This window comes from Rattus norvegicus, chromosome 15 (genome assembly GCF_021556685.1).
Source record: "Rattus norvegicus strain SHRSP/BbbUtx chromosome 15, alternate assembly SHRSP_T2T, whole genome shotgun sequence".
Lineage (NCBI taxonomy): Eukaryota > Metazoa > Chordata > Mammalia > Rodentia > Muridae > Rattus > Rattus norvegicus.
The window spans coordinates 7,154,499-7,173,148 of record NC_141548.1 but is presented as its reverse complement, the minus strand read 5'-3'; the positions used below and the strand labels follow the sequence as shown (position 1 = coordinate 7,173,148).

General features: G+C 42.2%; 1 protein-coding gene across 2 annotated transcripts; it reads left to right on the top strand.

Moving 5' to 3' along the window:
• Positions 1-13,963: 13,963 nt before the first annotated feature.
• LOC148000768 (uncharacterized) lies at positions 13,964-17,684 on the top strand. 2 transcript variants are annotated; one of them, XM_087587049.1, is made up of 4 exons: positions 13,964-14,129; positions 14,880-15,039; positions 16,420-16,551; positions 16,995-17,684. In XM_087587049.1, the coding sequence occupies exons 1-4, from the start codon at positions 14,039-14,041 to the stop codon at positions 17,194-17,196; spliced, it is 585 nt and encodes a 194-aa protein (XP_087443175.1). In that variant the 5' UTR covers positions 13,964-14,038; the 3' UTR covers positions 17,197-17,684. The 2 variants fall into 2 exon arrangements, with proteins under 2 accessions (XP_087443175.1, XP_087443176.1); XM_087587050.1 differs by having other exon boundaries at positions 13,967-14,036; positions 16,995-17,587.
• Positions 17,685-18,650: the final 966 nt, after the last annotated feature.

Here is an 18,650-nt window from a genome sequence, read left to right as displayed (position 1 = left end):
GCTTGTTTTTATTGATACCCTTTCTGGGTGAGTAGAAGCTCACTACATCGGACTGAAACTGATCATAGAGCAACTAGAAAGCTCTGCTAGGAACTTTCCTCCTAATTTTGCCACTTACTAGGAATGCTGTCCTATAATAGCCCAGCTCTCACGGCCAAAGCCTATGAATAACAGTCAAAGATGTATGAATAGTTTGGAGTCTTTGTTGTGCAGAATTCTGGGTAGGTGGAAATAATGAACAAGACATTAAAGGAGACACTAAGAAAACTCTCATTAGAGTCCAGGAAAGGTGGAAAGGCTCTTTTCTTATTTTGGGCCTGCTGTACTCCATACAAGGAGGGATTGAACCCTATAATATTATGTTTAGAATACACGCCCCATTGCTTCTAAGTCTTAGAGATCAGCACTTGGCAGAATTCTTCAACTATTTTATTCTTGAAATCCTGTCTGTCCAGTTCTCTGTAAAGTCTATTACTTTGACTATCAGAGAGACCCAGTGAACCTCTAAATCTATCTACAATATCCCCTAATTTGGACCTGGTGGTAGTGGGCAACGAAAAGGACAATGAAAGCAATTGGCAAAGGACGTACGTGGCGATGTTTTACACTCTTACAGCTATGAGGTTAGGTGGAATTTTAACATGGATTCCTCACAACTAGGTCAAGAACGTAGAAGCCACAGATGACAATGCCAAATAGACTCCCTCCAGAACTTCTGGACCTATTAAAGTTGAGCTTTCACCTGACCTCAAGCCCTTCCACTCCCTGCCCAACCTCCTGGATCTTACATTTGGCATGAATACAGGATCATGGTCCAAACTCTAACACCCTCAGGCCTGGCCCTGGGACCTCAGGAAGGTGGACACTAGAGAAGTGACGTCTAATGGAACTGCAGAGGACCAATCTCCGTCCACGTTGTCCTTTGCTCACTGATATCTGGTTATTTTTTGGAGAAAGGATTTGGAAGTTTATCATCTGAAGTAGGTGCACAACATTTAAAGTTGTATATTCACTGTGTAACTGGGTTCACTATGTTACCAAGATCATTGCAACAGAGGGATGCAAAACAGAGACTTTGTGAGTACACATCCATGAATATATATAAAGAAAGCCCGCTTTGAAGGAATGCACAATAAGAAAATGAAATCCAATATCCAATAAATTAAAGGTCTGGAGGGAAATACTGCCTTTTGGGAAACAGGAAAACCTAGGAAATTGGAATGTATGTCACAGGACTGGATCTGGGAATAAAATTATTATGCAGAAGAATCTTCCACCCCATGTCCCTTGATCTTTCTCCCCATGCCAAGCCCCTGACGCAATCTGCCCTTTCAGAGCAGGTAACTACTAATGGAGCAAAGAGAAATCTCTAGCTTTAGAGGGAGGAGATATGGAAAGGGTTCCAGTGTGTCACTGGAGAGCCTCCTGGAGATGGCACCTCAGAATCTGGTCACCATAAGGAAAGCTGGTTAGCAGGAGGCCCTGGCAGTTCCCGGTGACGTCATCCAAATGATCTCCTGTAACGTGGCCTTCTTGACAGAGTAGAGTAAACTGCAATAAAAGGATACACTTGAAAGTAAAACTTGGAGGAAAGGCCCTGGCTTATCTACATTGTCACTGTGAACTGTGACATTGCTCTCTTGGCTTCTGTGGCCCGACATGAGGGCTCTGAAGCTATGCTGCCTCCTGTGAACTGTGAATGTGCTTGTGTCACACAAAGCATATGAATGCAGTGAGAAGACAGTAGGAGGACATTGTGACACTGCCCCCCAATGGAGACATGGAAGTGTTGACAATCACAGTGGGTGAGTCTCAAGCTGCACTTTGAGACCCAGCCAGGCTACGTTTCACCTGTCAGCTCACTTCCTGCACATCCACCACAGGCCAAGGGCAGGCTCAGATGAAGCTCTGTTGAAGACAGGCGCTGTCCCTTGTGAGCTGGGTCTCAGGGTATGCGGAAGACCATTCAGCCTCCTGTGATGTGGGAGATCAGAGTAGTAAGAGGCAGACAGAGGAGACAGTTCTGTGTTAGTTCTTCTGGGCTACCATAACTACATCTTCCAGGCTAAGGATTTGCTCATGGAAGTCTGCTGTGTCACTTTTGTAAAGGCCAAGCTGTCTCAAGTCTCAGTAACACAACTGGCTCCAGGCTGCTTTCTCAGTTACTGGGATTTACACGCAGTCCTTCGTACCTTGTCTTCTAGATCCACAAATTCTTTTCTGGCTTCATGTGTACAAGGCATATTTTCTCACTCTCTCTTTCTAGAGACCAGTAGGAACACATTTATTGGATAGCCATGCTTATTGTCTAAACTGCCAGGTGTCCATGTAGGGCATTAGTGGGTACAGCATCATATCTCAGCATCTCTTACTGTAAGGGTTGAGTAGAACTCCCCTATCTCATCCTGGGTGATGATGTAGATTAGACCCAGCAGATTAAATAAAGAATTGAAAGACTTTCCTGGGGGTAAAGTGGTAAGGAAATCATGTTGCCATCCCATAAATGCACTGCTATGAGCAAGCTTCAGACAGCCTGGGGGGATGCAGCCTGCAGCCGAGACCACAGGTCTTTGGTGGAGAATGATTCAGTTCAAAACTGGGAAGGGAGAAGGATGGTTGATATTGTTCCAGTACATCTCACTGCCTATAAAAAGAGTTTCTTCCAGATCAGTGAGTGATTCTTGTAAAGCAGCTCCTGGACTGGACTACTGAGACCAACCATGAGCCCTCCAGACTGGTGCTTTCCAACCAACAGACAAAAGTATCCACTCTGAGAATGATACTTAGATATATACACAGAATACCAGGATGGATACAGAGTTTCTTCAGTTCCATGAATGAGGGATTCAGCAGATGAGATGGCTCAGCAGATAAAGGTAATTGTTGCCAACTTCCTACACCTGAGCTCCTTCCTAGGACCTACATGATTGGAGGAAAGAACAAACCCCTCACAACTTGTCCTCAGATTTTTATGTAGTTGCCTTTTCCAGGTCTTGGTTCACAGAAGCAAAGACATCAGGTTTTCCAATTCCATTTGACACGGGACCAGTACCTTCAACCGAATGTTCCTTCCTGGAAAGCTGCAGCCTGTCAGCGTGGCTCAGTGGTTTGTGAACTGCAAGTGTCTGTCTGGGAAGGTGGTCGTGTTCACCCAGCCCACCTACCCCTATTGCAGAAAGACCCAAGAAATCGTCAGTCAACTGCCTTTCAAACCTGGTCTTCTGGAATCTGTGAACATCACAGCCACTAACAACACCAATGAGATTCAAGATTAATTACAACAGCTCACTGGATGGAGAACAGTTCCTCAGGTCTTCATAGGTAAAGAAAGACTGCATAGGCAGACACAGCGATCTGATCTACATGCAACAGAATGGAGAGGTGATAACCTGGCTGAAGCAGATTTGAGCTCTGCAGTTAGGAAAGGGGTGCAGGCAGAGCCCATGCCGAGAGCCATCATCCAGCCATTCCGACGGCCAGTGCCCCTGAGAGATGATGTGCATCACAGAGGATGTCACTACTTTTTGGTGATGGGGATTTTCAACAAATTGGCTTTTATTTCTTCTTTTCCTCAGTGCTAAAACCTGTTGCCGTTTGCCTTTAACCATGGGGGTGAGCAGCTTAACAGACAACACTGGCTTTTCCACTCTTCATGTGCTGACATGTCTCTGCCTCTAAGCCCATGTTTCTCATCCAGTTGATCTAAATCCCCATTGAATCTGTCTCTGGTTTCCTGCCATGCTGGTCAGCTGAAGTCATTTTTCAGAAGTCTGCTTCCTGAATGGTTATTAAATCAATGGATATTGTGAATTTGTTCATGAGCCACACTCAGGCCTTTCCCTCCCTCCTGCATGCACCGTCCCACTTCTGCGTTCACAGCTCTCAGCCAGTGTTCTCAACCTTGCCCTCCCACAACCCACAGAAGTCCACACTCGTATGAGGACGCTGTTTGGAAAATCAGATGAAGAGCTTTAGCATACTTGGTCCTCACTGTAGCCATAATAACATAGACGACAGAGCAGATGGTACATTCATCTCTATTCGTAAAGGAGATTAAGAAAATCCCAAGAAGTTTTATGTTGGTCCTAGTCAGAGTACCAGCAAAGTCAAATATGAAATGCAAAATTGCAGAGCTCTCCTACCAAGAATATCTGTATCAAAACTTGTTTGCAAAACACTATCCTAAATAATTTCTTCCATTCACACTTTGACATTTTGCTTTGATGTCTTGCTATGACATTTAATTATCATGGAACTGTAGGTCTCTTCTCTGGTCTCCAGTGAGAAGGACTCATTCCTAATAATGATGTATCTGTAGATGACTAAAAAGGAAAAAAAAAAGATCAGGATTAAAGTTCTGGGTTATAGGTGTGACTTCCCACCTCAAATATTAGAAGTAAATTTGACTTTATATTAAGCAGAAATTCCTCACAGATTTTCCCTCTACTTTTGTGGTTTGGTTAATCTCAGATGAAGACAATTTAACAACCAAGAACAACCTTTAGACTCATATGCCCCTCCTCACTAATATTCTTGAGCAAATGGAACACTAAAAGACCAAAAGGAAGGGATGGTTATAATCAAAAGCAACATCTGGGTCAGCTCTAACTCTCTTAGTCAAGGTGACTTTGGATTCGCTCCTTAATGCCCATGGATTGCTCACATAGGACTCTGTAGAGTGCTGTTTCTACTGCCTCACTTTAAGCTCTAGGCAGACCAAGCTATCAACCCTGCCCAGGTTTCTTTGGATTGCACATAAAAGACACATACATTAAGATACTTTTGATGAGACGGCTCAGTGGACAGGTTCTTCTAAGTCTCCTCGAATTGGGATGCCCTCCTTTTTACAGCTCAGTCGCTCAGTTGCCTTTAGTCATAGCTCAGCACCCCAAGTCTGCTCTCAGCTTATTGTGTTTATAGCCTCCTGCCTGCTACACCAAGCCCAGTCTGGGAGGCCATCAATGGCCACTGAATCCTAGATATCAAATGGCTGGTAGCTCTTATTCCCTCTGAAGTTTAAATCCCTTCTCCTCCCTTGTTTATAATAGCCTGCCTGCAGGGAATAGAAGACCTGCCTATGCCACCCAGCTGCTTGGCCAACAGCATCATTATTGAACTATCAAGAATCAGTGTTCACAGGAAGATTCTAAGCATCAAAACCACACCCTACAGAACTCAACGCCTGTCTCTGGTTTGGAGTGGGAGATAGAGTAGTTAGAATTGGATCATTGAAATTCAAATAATTATGATAGATATGTTACTAATTACGCCTGGATAAAAGCCTCCAAGAGAGTGAAAATTGGTAACATTTAAGGCAAAAGGGAAAAAATCCTAATGCAGCAAACACAGTGGACCTGCCAGAAAGACTGGGGTTTGTACTTGAACTTCTTTCGACAACTTCTTGATCACTCCATGCATCCTAAGAATAGACCAAAAACAAAAACAAAGCAAAAAAAAAAACAAAATAAAATACAAAACCACCAAAACAAAACAAAAAGTAAAACCAAAAGCACAAGAAACAAACAAACAAAAAACCAAACCAAAACAAAACAAACAAACAAACAAACAAAAAACCCTTGCTAAAACAGGAGGACTGAGGGAAGATTGCTTGAGGTCTTCATTGTTAACTACAACTACAACTACCAATGGCTTTCAATGCAAAAATTATTTATTATTTTATTTGAAGCTTCTCTCTGGGTCAAAGAAACAGGGTTTGGGGGCAGCACCACCAGGAAACTGGAACAAATAATACTATAGAGCTCACCACTGATATTACCGTGGTGACTGAGGGCACAGCAGAGAATACTGGTGTGAGACAATGGGTCTTGTGGTGTTCTGGATGCTTGCGATATTTATGACTCTGAAATGTGTTAGAGCCACCCTGAAATCATGACTAAATGGACTCCTCCATTTCTTTGGAGCACAAGATCTGTCATCCAATTGACTGACTATGGTTTGTATCTGGGACCTGGCCTCTGTAGTAAGGCTAAGGCTTCTGATGGAAAATCCTTCACCAAAACTCTGGATGGTCCATGGTGGTGCCAGCAAACAACCATGCCCTGAGTCCACCCTGCAGCCTCCAGAAGTCGTTTCAAGAAGTCAAAGTTCCCAACATTTTATTTGTGGCTTTGACTTGATATCACATTTTATTTTAAATACTGTGTAATTTCTGGCATAATTCCTTCTAATTTCTTCCTCACATGAAACTTCACTTTTGACCGCAAATTCTATTCATGAAGTGTTACTTTTATCTGGAGTAGGGTAAGGTTTGTATTTTCCTTTTATACCTTACTGTGATGGCTAATTGTAGCTGTCTAAATGGTGCACTGTTGAGCAATTGAGGCCATCAGAATGGCTGGCAGGCTTGTGTCTTTGGCATTTTCTTGATGGTTGGTTGATGTATGGGGACTTAGCCCACTGTGGGTGGAACCAGCCCTAGTAAGGGGAGGAGAGGTCATAGAGAAAGGTAGCTGAGCAGATGAATAATCAGAGTTCCTATCTGTTGTCAAGCTGCTGCCTTGTGTTCTTATCTCGTATTCCATTGATGATGAACTGTAACTTATGGGGTGAATAAAACCTTCACTTTCCCACATTGGCATTTTTATGTTTCCTATAACAATAGGAAACTAACTTGAACATTCGGGATTTTCTTGAGATCTGCTCTGATAGTCCCTCCTCCTGCAGGTATGGAACCTCAGTTTTTAAATCAATAAACACAGTTCCTGGACACTCTAAACTGTTGAAATATTCGCTCTGCCAACCGCATCACACTGCTTAGGTAACTATTACATTTTTTATCTCATTACATTTTTTCCTCCTTTTTTTTTCTCTTTAAAATTATCTCTCTAGACATGTTAGCTCTTTGTACTTTAAAAGTTGTCTTTTGTCCCATAGTAGAATATTTATAGTTACATTCATGCATTTCATAAAAGTGGGTGATTTATTGCAGTAAAATTTTCTAATCATTATTTATTGTATTAATTTTATTAATTCATCAAAAACTGACCTTAATATATTATCTACTTATCCATAAAAATATAAAAGCTTTGATTTATTCAAGTCTTTAAGGTCTTTCAGAACATCAGCCGGAAAGTTCTTAAATGTATTCAGGATGGATCGTGGGTACTTCATATGTCTTCTTACTAATAGTATGCTTTATAAGTAAGCTAATCCACAGTATTTTGTTATATATTTTAAGAGTATTTTGAGTAGAATATTTCCCTGATTTCTTTCCCATGGTTTTTTATTGGTATACAGGAAAGATAAAGAGTTTTGTGTGCTATTTTGCATTCTACTACTTTTATGAATGTATTTTCAGATTTAAGAACATTTTTTAGAGACAAATTGTCTCTATTTAGCATCACCTCTAGCTAATTCATGGTTGTCTTTGCATTTTAAATATATTAATCCACATTATTTTATTTAATATTTTCAGATTATTATGAGGGGAATTTTTCCCAGATTTTCTCACGGTATGATTTAGATTGGCATAAAGGAAGGCTAAGAAATTTTATGTGTTCACATTGTATTGTGCTTTTATGTATGTATTTATCAGTCTTAAGAGACGGTGATACATTTTTAGAGTTTTTAAAATAGTATCATGTCTTCTGCAAATGAGAACATTTTGACTTCTTCATTTTTCATTTGGGTTACCCAAGTTCACCACCCACCACTGATGCTTATTGTTATTTTTTCCACTTTTCCTCTGGGTTTCTCTCTTGTCTCTTTTCATTATTGCTACTCTCTTCCCCCCTTTGTCCATCCTTCCCTGCCTCTACCTAGGTCCCTCCATCCCTCTGCCTCCCATGATTATGTTGTCCCCCCTTCTAAGTGGGTTTCAAGCATCCACAATTTGGCCTTCTGACATGTTACCCTTCAGGTGATCAATGAATTGTATAGTGGGTCTTCTGGAACTTTTGACATCTATTTGTCACTAAATACATCCCATTTCATATCCTTTTGATCTCTGTTACTTCACTATTTTCCAGTTCCATCCCTTTGCCTACAAAGTTCTTGGTGTATTCATTTTTGATACCCGAGTACTGTTCCTCTGTTTGAATAGAGCGCACTTTCTCTATTCATTCCTCAGTTGAGTTGAAGTCTATCGTGGTTGTTTCCAGCATTTGACTAATATAAGTAAGGCTGCTATGAACATATTCATCCACACGTCCTTGTCATATGTGGATCATGTTTGAGTATATGGGCTGAAGTGAGTGGTAAAGCTGGGTCTTCAGGTAAAGCTATTTGCATTGTTCCCATCATCCTCCACATTGATATCCAGAGTGGCTATACAGCTAGTAATCGCACCAGCAATGGAGGAGCGTTCCCCTTCCTCTACATCCCAGCCCACTCTGCTGCTGCCTCAGTTTTTATCTTAGCCATTCTGATTGGTGTAATGAAGGATCTCAGGTTCGTTTTGATTTGCCTTTTTCTGATAACTAAGGATGTCGAACATTTCATGATGAGTTTCTTAGGCACTGAGATCCTCAGTTGAGAATTTCTGGTTTAGCTCTCTGTCCCAGTGTAAAAGTCGGGTTATTTGTTAGTCTGGGAGTTTACCTTTTTGAGTATTTTGTTTATTTTGAATGTTGGCACTCTCTCAGATATAGGGTTGGTAAAACCCTTCTCCGAATCTGTAGCTTGCTGATTTGTCCTACTGGCAGTGTCCTTTGCTTTAAAGAAAGTTTTCAGATTGTTGAGATTTCATACATTTACTGTTGATCTTAGAACCTGACCCTTTGGTATTCTGTTCTGAAAACTTTCTCCTCTGCAAATGTGTTCTAGAAACTTTGTGACATTTTCTCTTCTATTAGCATCTGCATGTTTGGTTTTATGTGGATTTCCTTGATTCACTTGGACTTGAACTTTGTAGAAAGAGAGAGAAATGGATCAATTGGCACTCAACTACATGCAGACCACCAGTTAGGGTAGCATCATTTCTTAAAATGTCTTCTGTTATGTTCAAAGTCCTCAGTCATCAGGGAAATGCAAATCAAAACAACCCTGAGATTTCACCTCACACCAGTGAGAATGGCTAAGACCAAAAACTCAGGTGTTAGCAGATACTGGTGAGAATGTGGAGAAAGAGGAACACTCCTCCACTGTTGGTAGGATTGCAAACTGGACAACCTCTCTGGAAATCAGTCTGGAGTTTCCTCAAAAATTGAACATTGCACTGCCTGAGGACCCAGCTATACCTCTCCTGGGCAATACCCAAAAGATGCTCCAACATACAGCAAAAACACATGCTCCACTATGTTCATAGCAGCCGTATTCATAAGAGCCAGAAGCTGGGAAAACACAGATGCCCTTCAACAGAGGAATGGATACAGAAAATGGGGTACATTTACACAGTGAATACTACTCAGCTATTAAGAACAAAGACTTAATAGAAATCTTACGGCAATGGAAGGAACTAGAAAATATCATCCTGAGTGAGGTAACCCAATCACAAGAAAAGACACATGGTATGCACTCACTGATAAGTGGATATTAGCCCAAAATCTCAGATTACCCAAGATCCAATCCACAGACCACATGAAGGTGAAGATGGATGACCAAAGTGTGGAAGCTTCAGTCCCTCTCAGAAGGGGGAACGAAAATACTCACAGGAGGAAGTGTGGAGATGAAGTCTGGAGCAGAGACTGGAGGAAAGGCTACCCAGGGACTGCCCTAACTGGGGATCCAGTCTATATACATCCACCAACCTCAGACAATATTGGTGATACCAAGAAGTGCAAGCTGACAGGAGCCTGATATAGCTGTCTTCTGAAAGGCACTGCCAGAGCATGACAAATACAGAGGCGGATGTTTGGAGTCAACCATTGAACTGAGAACAATGGAGGACGCAGAGAAAGGATTGAAGGAGCTGAAGGGGTTTGCAACCCCATAACAACAATAATACCAACCAACTACAGCTCCAGGAGACTAAACCATCATTCAAATGGTACACATGGACAGACCCAGGGCTCCAGCAGCATGTGTAGAAAAGGATTGGCTTGTTGGGCATCAATGAGAGAAGAAGCCCTTGGTCCTGCGAGGCTCTATGCCCCAGTGTAGGAGAATGTCAGGGCAGGGTGGCAGGAAGGGTTGGGTGGGGGGGAGAACACCCTCAGAGAAACAGGGTGAGGAGGATGGAGTAGGGGGATATGGGTGTGAAACAGAGAAAGCCTATAACATTTGAATGTAACTAAAAACAAAGAATGAAAAAAATTAAAAGGCATAACAAATGCAAAAGATTGGGGTGCCATTCCATAGTCGTGATGTGTTTCTTCTGTGAGAGCATACTGGTTGTCACTTCTCTATGACTGTCTTCTTATTTGAAAGTAAATAATGGGATCATCTGTGGAGTGGTTAGTAAGAAAAAAAGCATTGCCTAACATGAATAGGTCCCTCCAGAGCATATGCTTAATATTCTAGGTATAGAGCAATTAGCTGTGGAGGGGGGATTAAAAACAAAAACCAAACAAAAAACAAGAACATCAACGATTAACATAAATTTTGAATCCTGGGATTAATGCGTGTGCTGACTTTGATCAGCTTTGTGGATGCTTCTAATAAACACACACGTCCTATCACAGTTCTAGCAGTCGCCAGCAGAGGGAGCTGTGAGGTAGTGTGTGCTTCTTCCTTTCCAAGACACCCCATGGCCTCAGGCCTGCATCCAGTGAGCTGGAACTAAGAGCAGCCTGGTTGAAACTCCTGCTGCCATGGCAGATTCGCAGGAACATTTTCCTTTGCCCACAAGGAGCCTGTGTGGAGGGGACCTTTTGGCGGGGTCCTCAAGGACTCTGCATGTCCTATTCTACAGGGAGAAGCCCAGATGGGTCTTTGAGAAAGGTCAGTGAGTTGTTGGGGGAAGTCTCTGATTGTGTGGCCAAGGGCCTGGAATGGCTGAAAGAATGGTTGCTTCCCTGAGGGCAAAGGATAGACCTTCTAGGGCTCTGACCTCCTACTTTATATTTTCACCTGGTCGCTTCTTATTCATATTTTCTTAATGGGATACGACTATGGTCTTGGTGAGCATCTTGATTCTCTGATTCTCAATCAGTTCTTTGTTGTCACAGACTTTTTGAGCTTACTCCAGCCCCTGGGACTTATTCATACCTCCAAATTTCTCTGACTTTTGGGATTTCTAATATTTGTGGCAAACTGAGTGACAAAAGCAATGAATAGCCTGGTGTTCAGTGCATATGGATCTGTGGGTGTATAGATATCATAAGCCTCTAGGATACACTCTGGGAAAGCAGCAGTGTGCTCTTAGGTCCCCTGTGTGACCTCACTTAACTTCGCCAATTTGTGGGCTTCTATTCTGCTGCTCTCAGAAATGGAAACTCCTGGAATAGATGTATAGTGTCCCATTACCTTTGTCATTCTTAGGGTATTAGTGGGAGTAAGTTTGATTGAAATATACTCTCAAGAACATTATCCAAATCAGTGCTTCTTGTGTGCTGTCTATATGAAGTACCAAGTTCACAGACAGATCTGCATGAACTTCCCAAAGCCAGCAAATTGGAGCATGAAGAAAGCCCAAGGCATCCATTACCAGCATCCTCAGCACCTGCCCCAGGACAGGGTAAATTGGCTTTGGTGGAAGAAGGGATCTACTGTGATAGCTGGCCCTCATACACCCAGAGAAGAATATACTAGGAGAGTTGGGGAAGGATTGTGGGAGAGAGTAACCGGGTGTCAGTGGGCAGTGAGCAGCATGCAATGTGAATAAGTGAAATATGTATAAATAAAAAATAAAATAAAGTTCTTTAACAAAATGGGACACAGTGTAATGTTGTAGTAACTATACTATGTTTACACTAGCGAACACTTTAACAACTAGAGTGACTAGACATGATAAAGTAGGATGCCTCTGTCACTTACAAATACTATTTACACAGCAAAGATAAATGCACGACTTGCAGCCCAAAGATCGATTGTTCCCAGCACATCTATGTGACTCTCCTTCCCTTTATCAGGACTCTGGAGGCCTCTGTTCATCCAGGTCTCACGGATCATCCAAAAGGCAGTCCCTTACCAGCTCTGATCAAGTGCCCTTGTGCTCTTGGCAGACCTCTGCTCAGGCTGCAGAGGCACTGAAGGGCCAGCCTTTTCCATGCGTGGGAAGCCATTATGTCAGCCTTTCCAGACTCTCTGCTACCCAACTGGAGACTTCTGCAGAGGCCTGTCGATCTCAAAACCAGAAGCTTGTCAATCCAAAACCCTAGGATGCCATCCTGCACTCATGATGTGTTGATTATCTGAGACCATACACGTTAACTCTCTTCTTCATGCCTGTTTTCCTTCTTTGAAAGTAAATAATGTGATCATGTGTGGTGTGGGTGGTATGAGCAAAATCTTTACCATGAAGAATAGGGCCATGAAGAGTGTGGACTTAACATTCTAGGTACAGAGCAAATAGAGGGAATTACCAAAGAAAACAACAGGAATTCTAACAATTGCAAAAAAAAAGAAGAGAAAAAAGAAAAAAAAACTTTATGGGTGCTGGGATTAAAGGCATGTATCAATTCTGACCAGCATTGTAGGTATTTCCAATAAAATATTAAAAAACAAACAACCCGATTATTCTTTTAGCAAGTGCAGCAGAGAAGACTGTGAGAGATCATGTGCTGCTACCACCATGCTATGATTCTGTAGCAACAACTTCCTTGGTGATAGGAGCCTGTATGCAGCAGGCCCCTTGGTGGGCCTGTCATCTCAAAAAAAGATGCTTCAGTCATCCAAAAGATTGGACTCCAGTATACTTCAGGCCAGGAAAGAAGCCAGCTACCATGGGTGAAAGAAGAAAGGAAAAATTACATTGGAAAAATATGTGCCTTATTTGGAAGAAATGACCCTAAACTTCTGAAGCATCCATCATCTCCACTCCTCTGTTTTGAGCTTTGTATAGCGATGTTGTCCAACTCCAGGTGAGAGTCAGAGGCAGAGCCCTTCCCAGAATAGACAGACGTGATTTTCACTCTGTGAGGTTAGGAGGCGTCATAGCACAGACTGAGCGCACCTAGGAGAAGAACACAGACGCCACACATGACAATGCCAAATGGACTTTCCCCTGAACTTATGGACCCACTAAAATTGAGGTTTAACCTGACCTCAGGCCATTCGACTCCCTGCCCATCCTGCTGATTCTTATGTTTGCTAGGAGTAAAGTATCAAGGGGCAACCCCCAATATCCTCATGCCTGGACTTGGAAATTAAGGAAGACAGATATTGGAGAAGTGATGGCTGTCGGGCTACAATGGAGGAACACGCAGTCCAGGTTGACCTTTACTCACTGATGACCAATTTAATTATCTGGCTATATTTGAGAAAGGAATGATGTCCTACTTAATGTGTAAAAGAAGGGACAGAAATTTATGATTTTATATTTGCCCTGTAGTTGATCCCCTATATTCCGAAGAAAAGGGAGTTTTTATTGCAAAAAGTAGGATTATTAACATTGACTTTGTGAAATACATGGACATGTATGTGGAAATAGTCCTGGCCATCAAGGAATGCACAATAAGCAAATATTATTCAGGTTTTATAAAATTAAAATTATAGGAGAAATATATTGGCCTCTAGGAAACAGGGAAACTTTGGGAATTAGACTGTATGTATGAGCATCGTCTCAGGTGTAGATTTATTATTGATAGAAATCGTCCTCATTTGTGGTCCCTAGAGATTTGGGTGCTAACAAAAATCTCTTCTCCAATTCAGGGTTGTAACCAACTCTCCCCATCAAAAGCATTGATGACATCCGATGAAGCAGAGAGACATATCTAACTTTGGAGGAGAAGTTGCCAAAGGATATTCCCTGGGTCACAGGAGAGGCTGCAGAAAAGGGCCCCATAGAAATTGGTTGCTTTTAGGAGAGCTGGGTAGCAGGGAGGCCATAGAACTTCCCAGTGACGTCATCAGTAATGTCTTCCTTGGACAATCTCTTGTATCTAAGCGAGCACTAGAATCTTCTGTGATGTCACCAGTGTTGTGGTGACACCAACTGCCTGTGGGATTCCCTCAGTGCCTTTTGGGTTCACAAACAGGCATGTTTCACCAGCTGCTCAAGCTCCTTCAGAAGGAGGGGGGAGACCAAGGAGAGACCAGACCGAGGCAGAAGAAAGCTGGCCTTCTGTCTTGTAAGTATGGAAGAATGAAATCATTCTGGGGAAGGCACAGTGAGTACTGGGTAGAGTCAGGGAACTTCCTCCAGGAGGTAGGTTTGAGCTGTGCCTTTCAGGAGTCGGCCTTACAAGCTGGAGCCTTGGAAATTGTCAATTGCAGACCAAGAGTCAAGAGTTCTGATGATTAATTTGACAGAGAGCCAGGAATTGGCAGGCCTGCAGCTTCTTTTCTATGAGCTTTTTAATTTCTACTGCCAAGGAATGCCAGGAGGAAGCCCTATGAGGATAACAATGTGCCCATTCATGGTTGGGTGCTGAAGCACTTCATCCTCTAGATTCCTGTAGGTTACTAAGCCTGTGGTGACAACAACAAGGAAGGATGAACCCCCTAGTCATAAATTGAGGTCGCAGACACTTTAAGCTTGAACACACGATTAGGGTTTGATGGTGCTGTGAACTCCAGGATTGACCTGCTCCACAACTGATATCTGCTGAAAATGTCCCAAATCTTTATGTCTGAGGTAGATTCTATCTTTCAGTATGAGGGATCATGTAATAGTGAGTGAGGCTTATGTATGGCACTGGAGGTTGGGAAGAGGGAAATAGCTTAAGAGTCCACATTAGAGATAGCTTTTCTTCTCTTTCAGGGATTCAACAAGTCTCCAGCCTTTCTTCTTCCTCAACCTCCTTTTTGAGATTCAGAATGGTCTTTTCTGCCCATGGGCTATTAAATATGTACATTCACTTGTGTTTATCTATCTACAGGGTTTATTCGGAAGGCATCATCAGAAAATTTCATCCGTAACCATGAAAAGCGTATAAAGAATTTGGAGGAACTAAAATCTGAAATCCAGAAGTGTAAAATCGAGCGGGATGAACTTTCTCAAATCCTGGACCTTTATGTCAATGATGGTTTGAACTACAGGTAGTCATTATGCCCTGTAACCTACTGACTGTCTTGTGCTCTCTCTGCTAAGCCAAGATTTCCTCACATCCAGAAAGTGTTTCACCTCTCATCCTGGACTTTAAGGAGCCTTGGCAGGTGCTGGCCTGTGAGAGAAGCTAGGTGCTGTGTGTTTAGGGTCAACCTCTCTTGTACTTGACCCTGATCTCCTTGGAGTTGGATTGGATTTTTTTCAACAGCTGGAAGGACCTGGTCACACTTGCTGCATCTAAGTGTGTGAATGAAATGCCTGAATGTCATCACTCTTACTCTGATTTTGGGCCTTATACACTGATTCTATGGCACCTCTATGATAAAGTTGGCATTCTAATTATGTTTGTATATGGGTTGGTATGTATGGATGGATGTGAAAGTATTTGTGTGTGTTTTGCTCAGGATCAGGGAGTCTGGGACCTTTGATTGGGTCTGAGGATTTGTTTGATGAACAGTTTGCAGGTCATGATAGTGATGAGTCCGTGGAGGCCGTCATTGATCAACAGAGCACTTTGCTCCTTCTGTTTACCTTGCTGGCACATAGGGCTCTCCTGAGGGGAGGAGGTGTTATGAATCCTCTTCCCTGTAAAAAGTAGTTACGGCCTCTGGGAGTCATGTAACAAGGATTGAGAATCTCTGCTTTCAAAACAAGAGAAAGTCATCACACATCTTTCTGTTGGACCCAAGGCTGTGGCACAGACTGGAGGAAACATCTTATATTTCTTACACAACTGTTCAATTCCTCCATGCTTACCTGGCCAGATCTTGAAGGTCAGCTCCCTCCATTTGGTCCCCTGGCTCTGCCGTCCAATGCCCAGGATAATGAGTTTAACCAGCACCAATAGGAAGGAGCAAGTTTGTGTTATATAAATGGGCTTAGGTAGTCCAGAGAACACTCTGATTTCATTTATTTATTTATTTATTTATTTATTTATTTATTTATTTATTTTCCTGCTTTGAACTTTATTTTCTTTTTTCTAATTATCCAAGAATGGTTTATTGTGACCTAGAAAAGGTCACTGTGGGAATAAATTCTTGGCACTTGTTATTCCCAAACATGCAGCTCTCAGACTTTCCCCCCTCTTTTACAGAGGGTCTTTGTAGGACCGTATCTCACCAGCCTTTTAAGGAGCCCTTATTTCAAAACAAATGTGTGCTGATTTGCAGAGAAATATTTTCTATGGGAGAGTGATGGTTTGAGTCTCACTGTTGTGTTTTTGCTGTGGTCTTTGAGTTTTCCACTTTCTTCCCTAGCCCCCATTCCTTGAATTTGAATTTTTTATTGGGTATTTTTTATTTACACTTCATCTAATTCTGAAATCATGAGTTCAGACAGTTATTTGTTCCTTGGGTCATGTTCTAACACAGGCTGAGTGTTGAATTGCCAATGCTTAAATCCCAACATGAGATGAGAACGATGGATATGCATAAGATGACCAACTGGATAAGTGATGCCATGGAGAAGTACAAGGAGCTCATGCAAGAGAACAATTCCTACCGGTGAGTCACTGACAGAAAGGAGACCCCAGCACTAGGCGGGAAATACTTCTGTCCAGCTATGACTTTGAAAAAAGATCTGTGGTCCATGAGAAACACATGGAAAGTTTGTATAGCTGCTGAGTCTTCTATCAGCCCTCAGAGGGGATTGGCCCTTCACCTGCCAATGGTTTTAGAATACCATGAACACATAAGCACCCATATGCACCATTTCCTCTTCTTTGATGTGCACATACCCTCTTAGTGTCAGGATTTTCTGAAGTACTTTGATTCCCATGGAGTGCGGACTCGGGATTTGACCTGCCTCTAATTGGTGCTAACATGCAAACCGTGGCTCTATTCTGGAGATGCCTGGGGATGGGGCCCTTGAAGGGATGATTGTACTTGCAGGAGTGGCAGGCAAATAGAAACTGCCTGGGATTTACCATTATTTGTTTTTGATTCAGCATCAGAAACTTCCACCTCCTGAATGAACGCAATGAATTGAAGAAGAATGTAAGGATTTTGATGAATGAGAACAGAAAACTGCTGGTGGAGCAGACTGAACTGCAAGCATCCTGTGAGGAGGGAAAGAGGTTCTGTGAGGAGGCCAGCAAGACCATCTACACCGCAGATATTGGATCCTTGTGTCCTGTTACTTTTGAGTAAATCGAATGTATCCTTGTGAATCAAACAGTGATCTCGAACTCGTCACTCTTAAGAACCTTCTTTATTGAAGTGTGATGTAACCATCTGAAATCCCACAGCTCTCAGGCAGAGATGGACCCTGCATTCTCACAGGGATTGGGCATCATAATTACTTCCCAGTCAGACTGAGATACAAAGAAAATTGTACTTTCAGTGTAGATTGTGTGTCCAACTCTGAATACCAACTTCATGATGAAAAAATTATCAATGCTGTATCCTTATCAAATATTTAGCGACCGCTAAAATATACTCTTTTGTGGATGAGAGTGTTGAACATATTAATGGAATATTCATCAGGCTTTCTGTAGTATATCCCAGGAAATAAAACAATATTATAGCGAGTATAGAAGCAGTCATGAAACAGAATTGCTTGGTTTTGGTTTCCTTCAAACATGATATCAATTATAACTGCACAGAAGAGATAATAAATTGCAAGACCTTTCAGGGGATAGGGTTTTTATGGTTGGTTGTTTTCTTGTTCTTGATTAGGATGATGACTTTTGTTCTTGACAATGTACTATGTTCCATTTGGGATTTCAACTCAAGCAGACCACATAGTTTACAATTCAGTTTCTAGATTTCTTTAAAAGCTGGACAAAATATCCAGGCAAAGGTGCCCTATGAGTTTTCTCCTTTGGTTTTCCCTCCTTTGGGTGCTTTTGTTTTTGTTTGTTGTTGTTGTTGATTTATTTTACATTTATGAGTGTTTTGCCTTCTGTAGGTCTGTGCATGCTGTTCCCCAAAGGCCAGAAGAGGTCATTGTGTTTCACCTGGAACTTAAATGACAGAGGATTGTTAGGTGCCTTTTGAGAAACAAATTCTCAAATGATGAGCCATCTCTCCAGCCCCTACCATGGACGTTTGTCCTTCATCGTGTTCCTTATTAGTTGCAATGGATCATACCTGAACAAAGTGTTTCTTGAGATATGTAGGGATACATTCATGGGGTATGCATGCTAATTATCTAAACTTCCAGGCATCTATGTGAAGTTTTTAGTTAGGGTTTCACTGCCGAGAACAGATACCATGACTAAGACAAATGTTATAAAGGACAGCATTTAATTGGAGCTGGCTTAAAGATTCAGATCTTCAGTTCTTTATCATCAAGGTGGGAGCCTGGCAGCATCTAAGCAGATATGGTCCTGTAGGAGCTGAGAGTTCTACATCTTCATCTGATGTTTGCTAGCAGAATCCTCAGTTTCAGGCAGCTAGGATGAGGGTCTTAAAGCCTAGACCCACAGCGAAACACCTGACCCAACAAGGAAATACCTACTCCAAAGGAGCCGTACCGTATAATAGTACCACTCCCTGGGCCAAGCATATACAAACCTTCACATTCCACTCTGAGGCTTCCAGGGGCTTCTTCAAACATATGAGACTATGGGGGGCACATAGTGGTGTTTCTGAGACTTCCT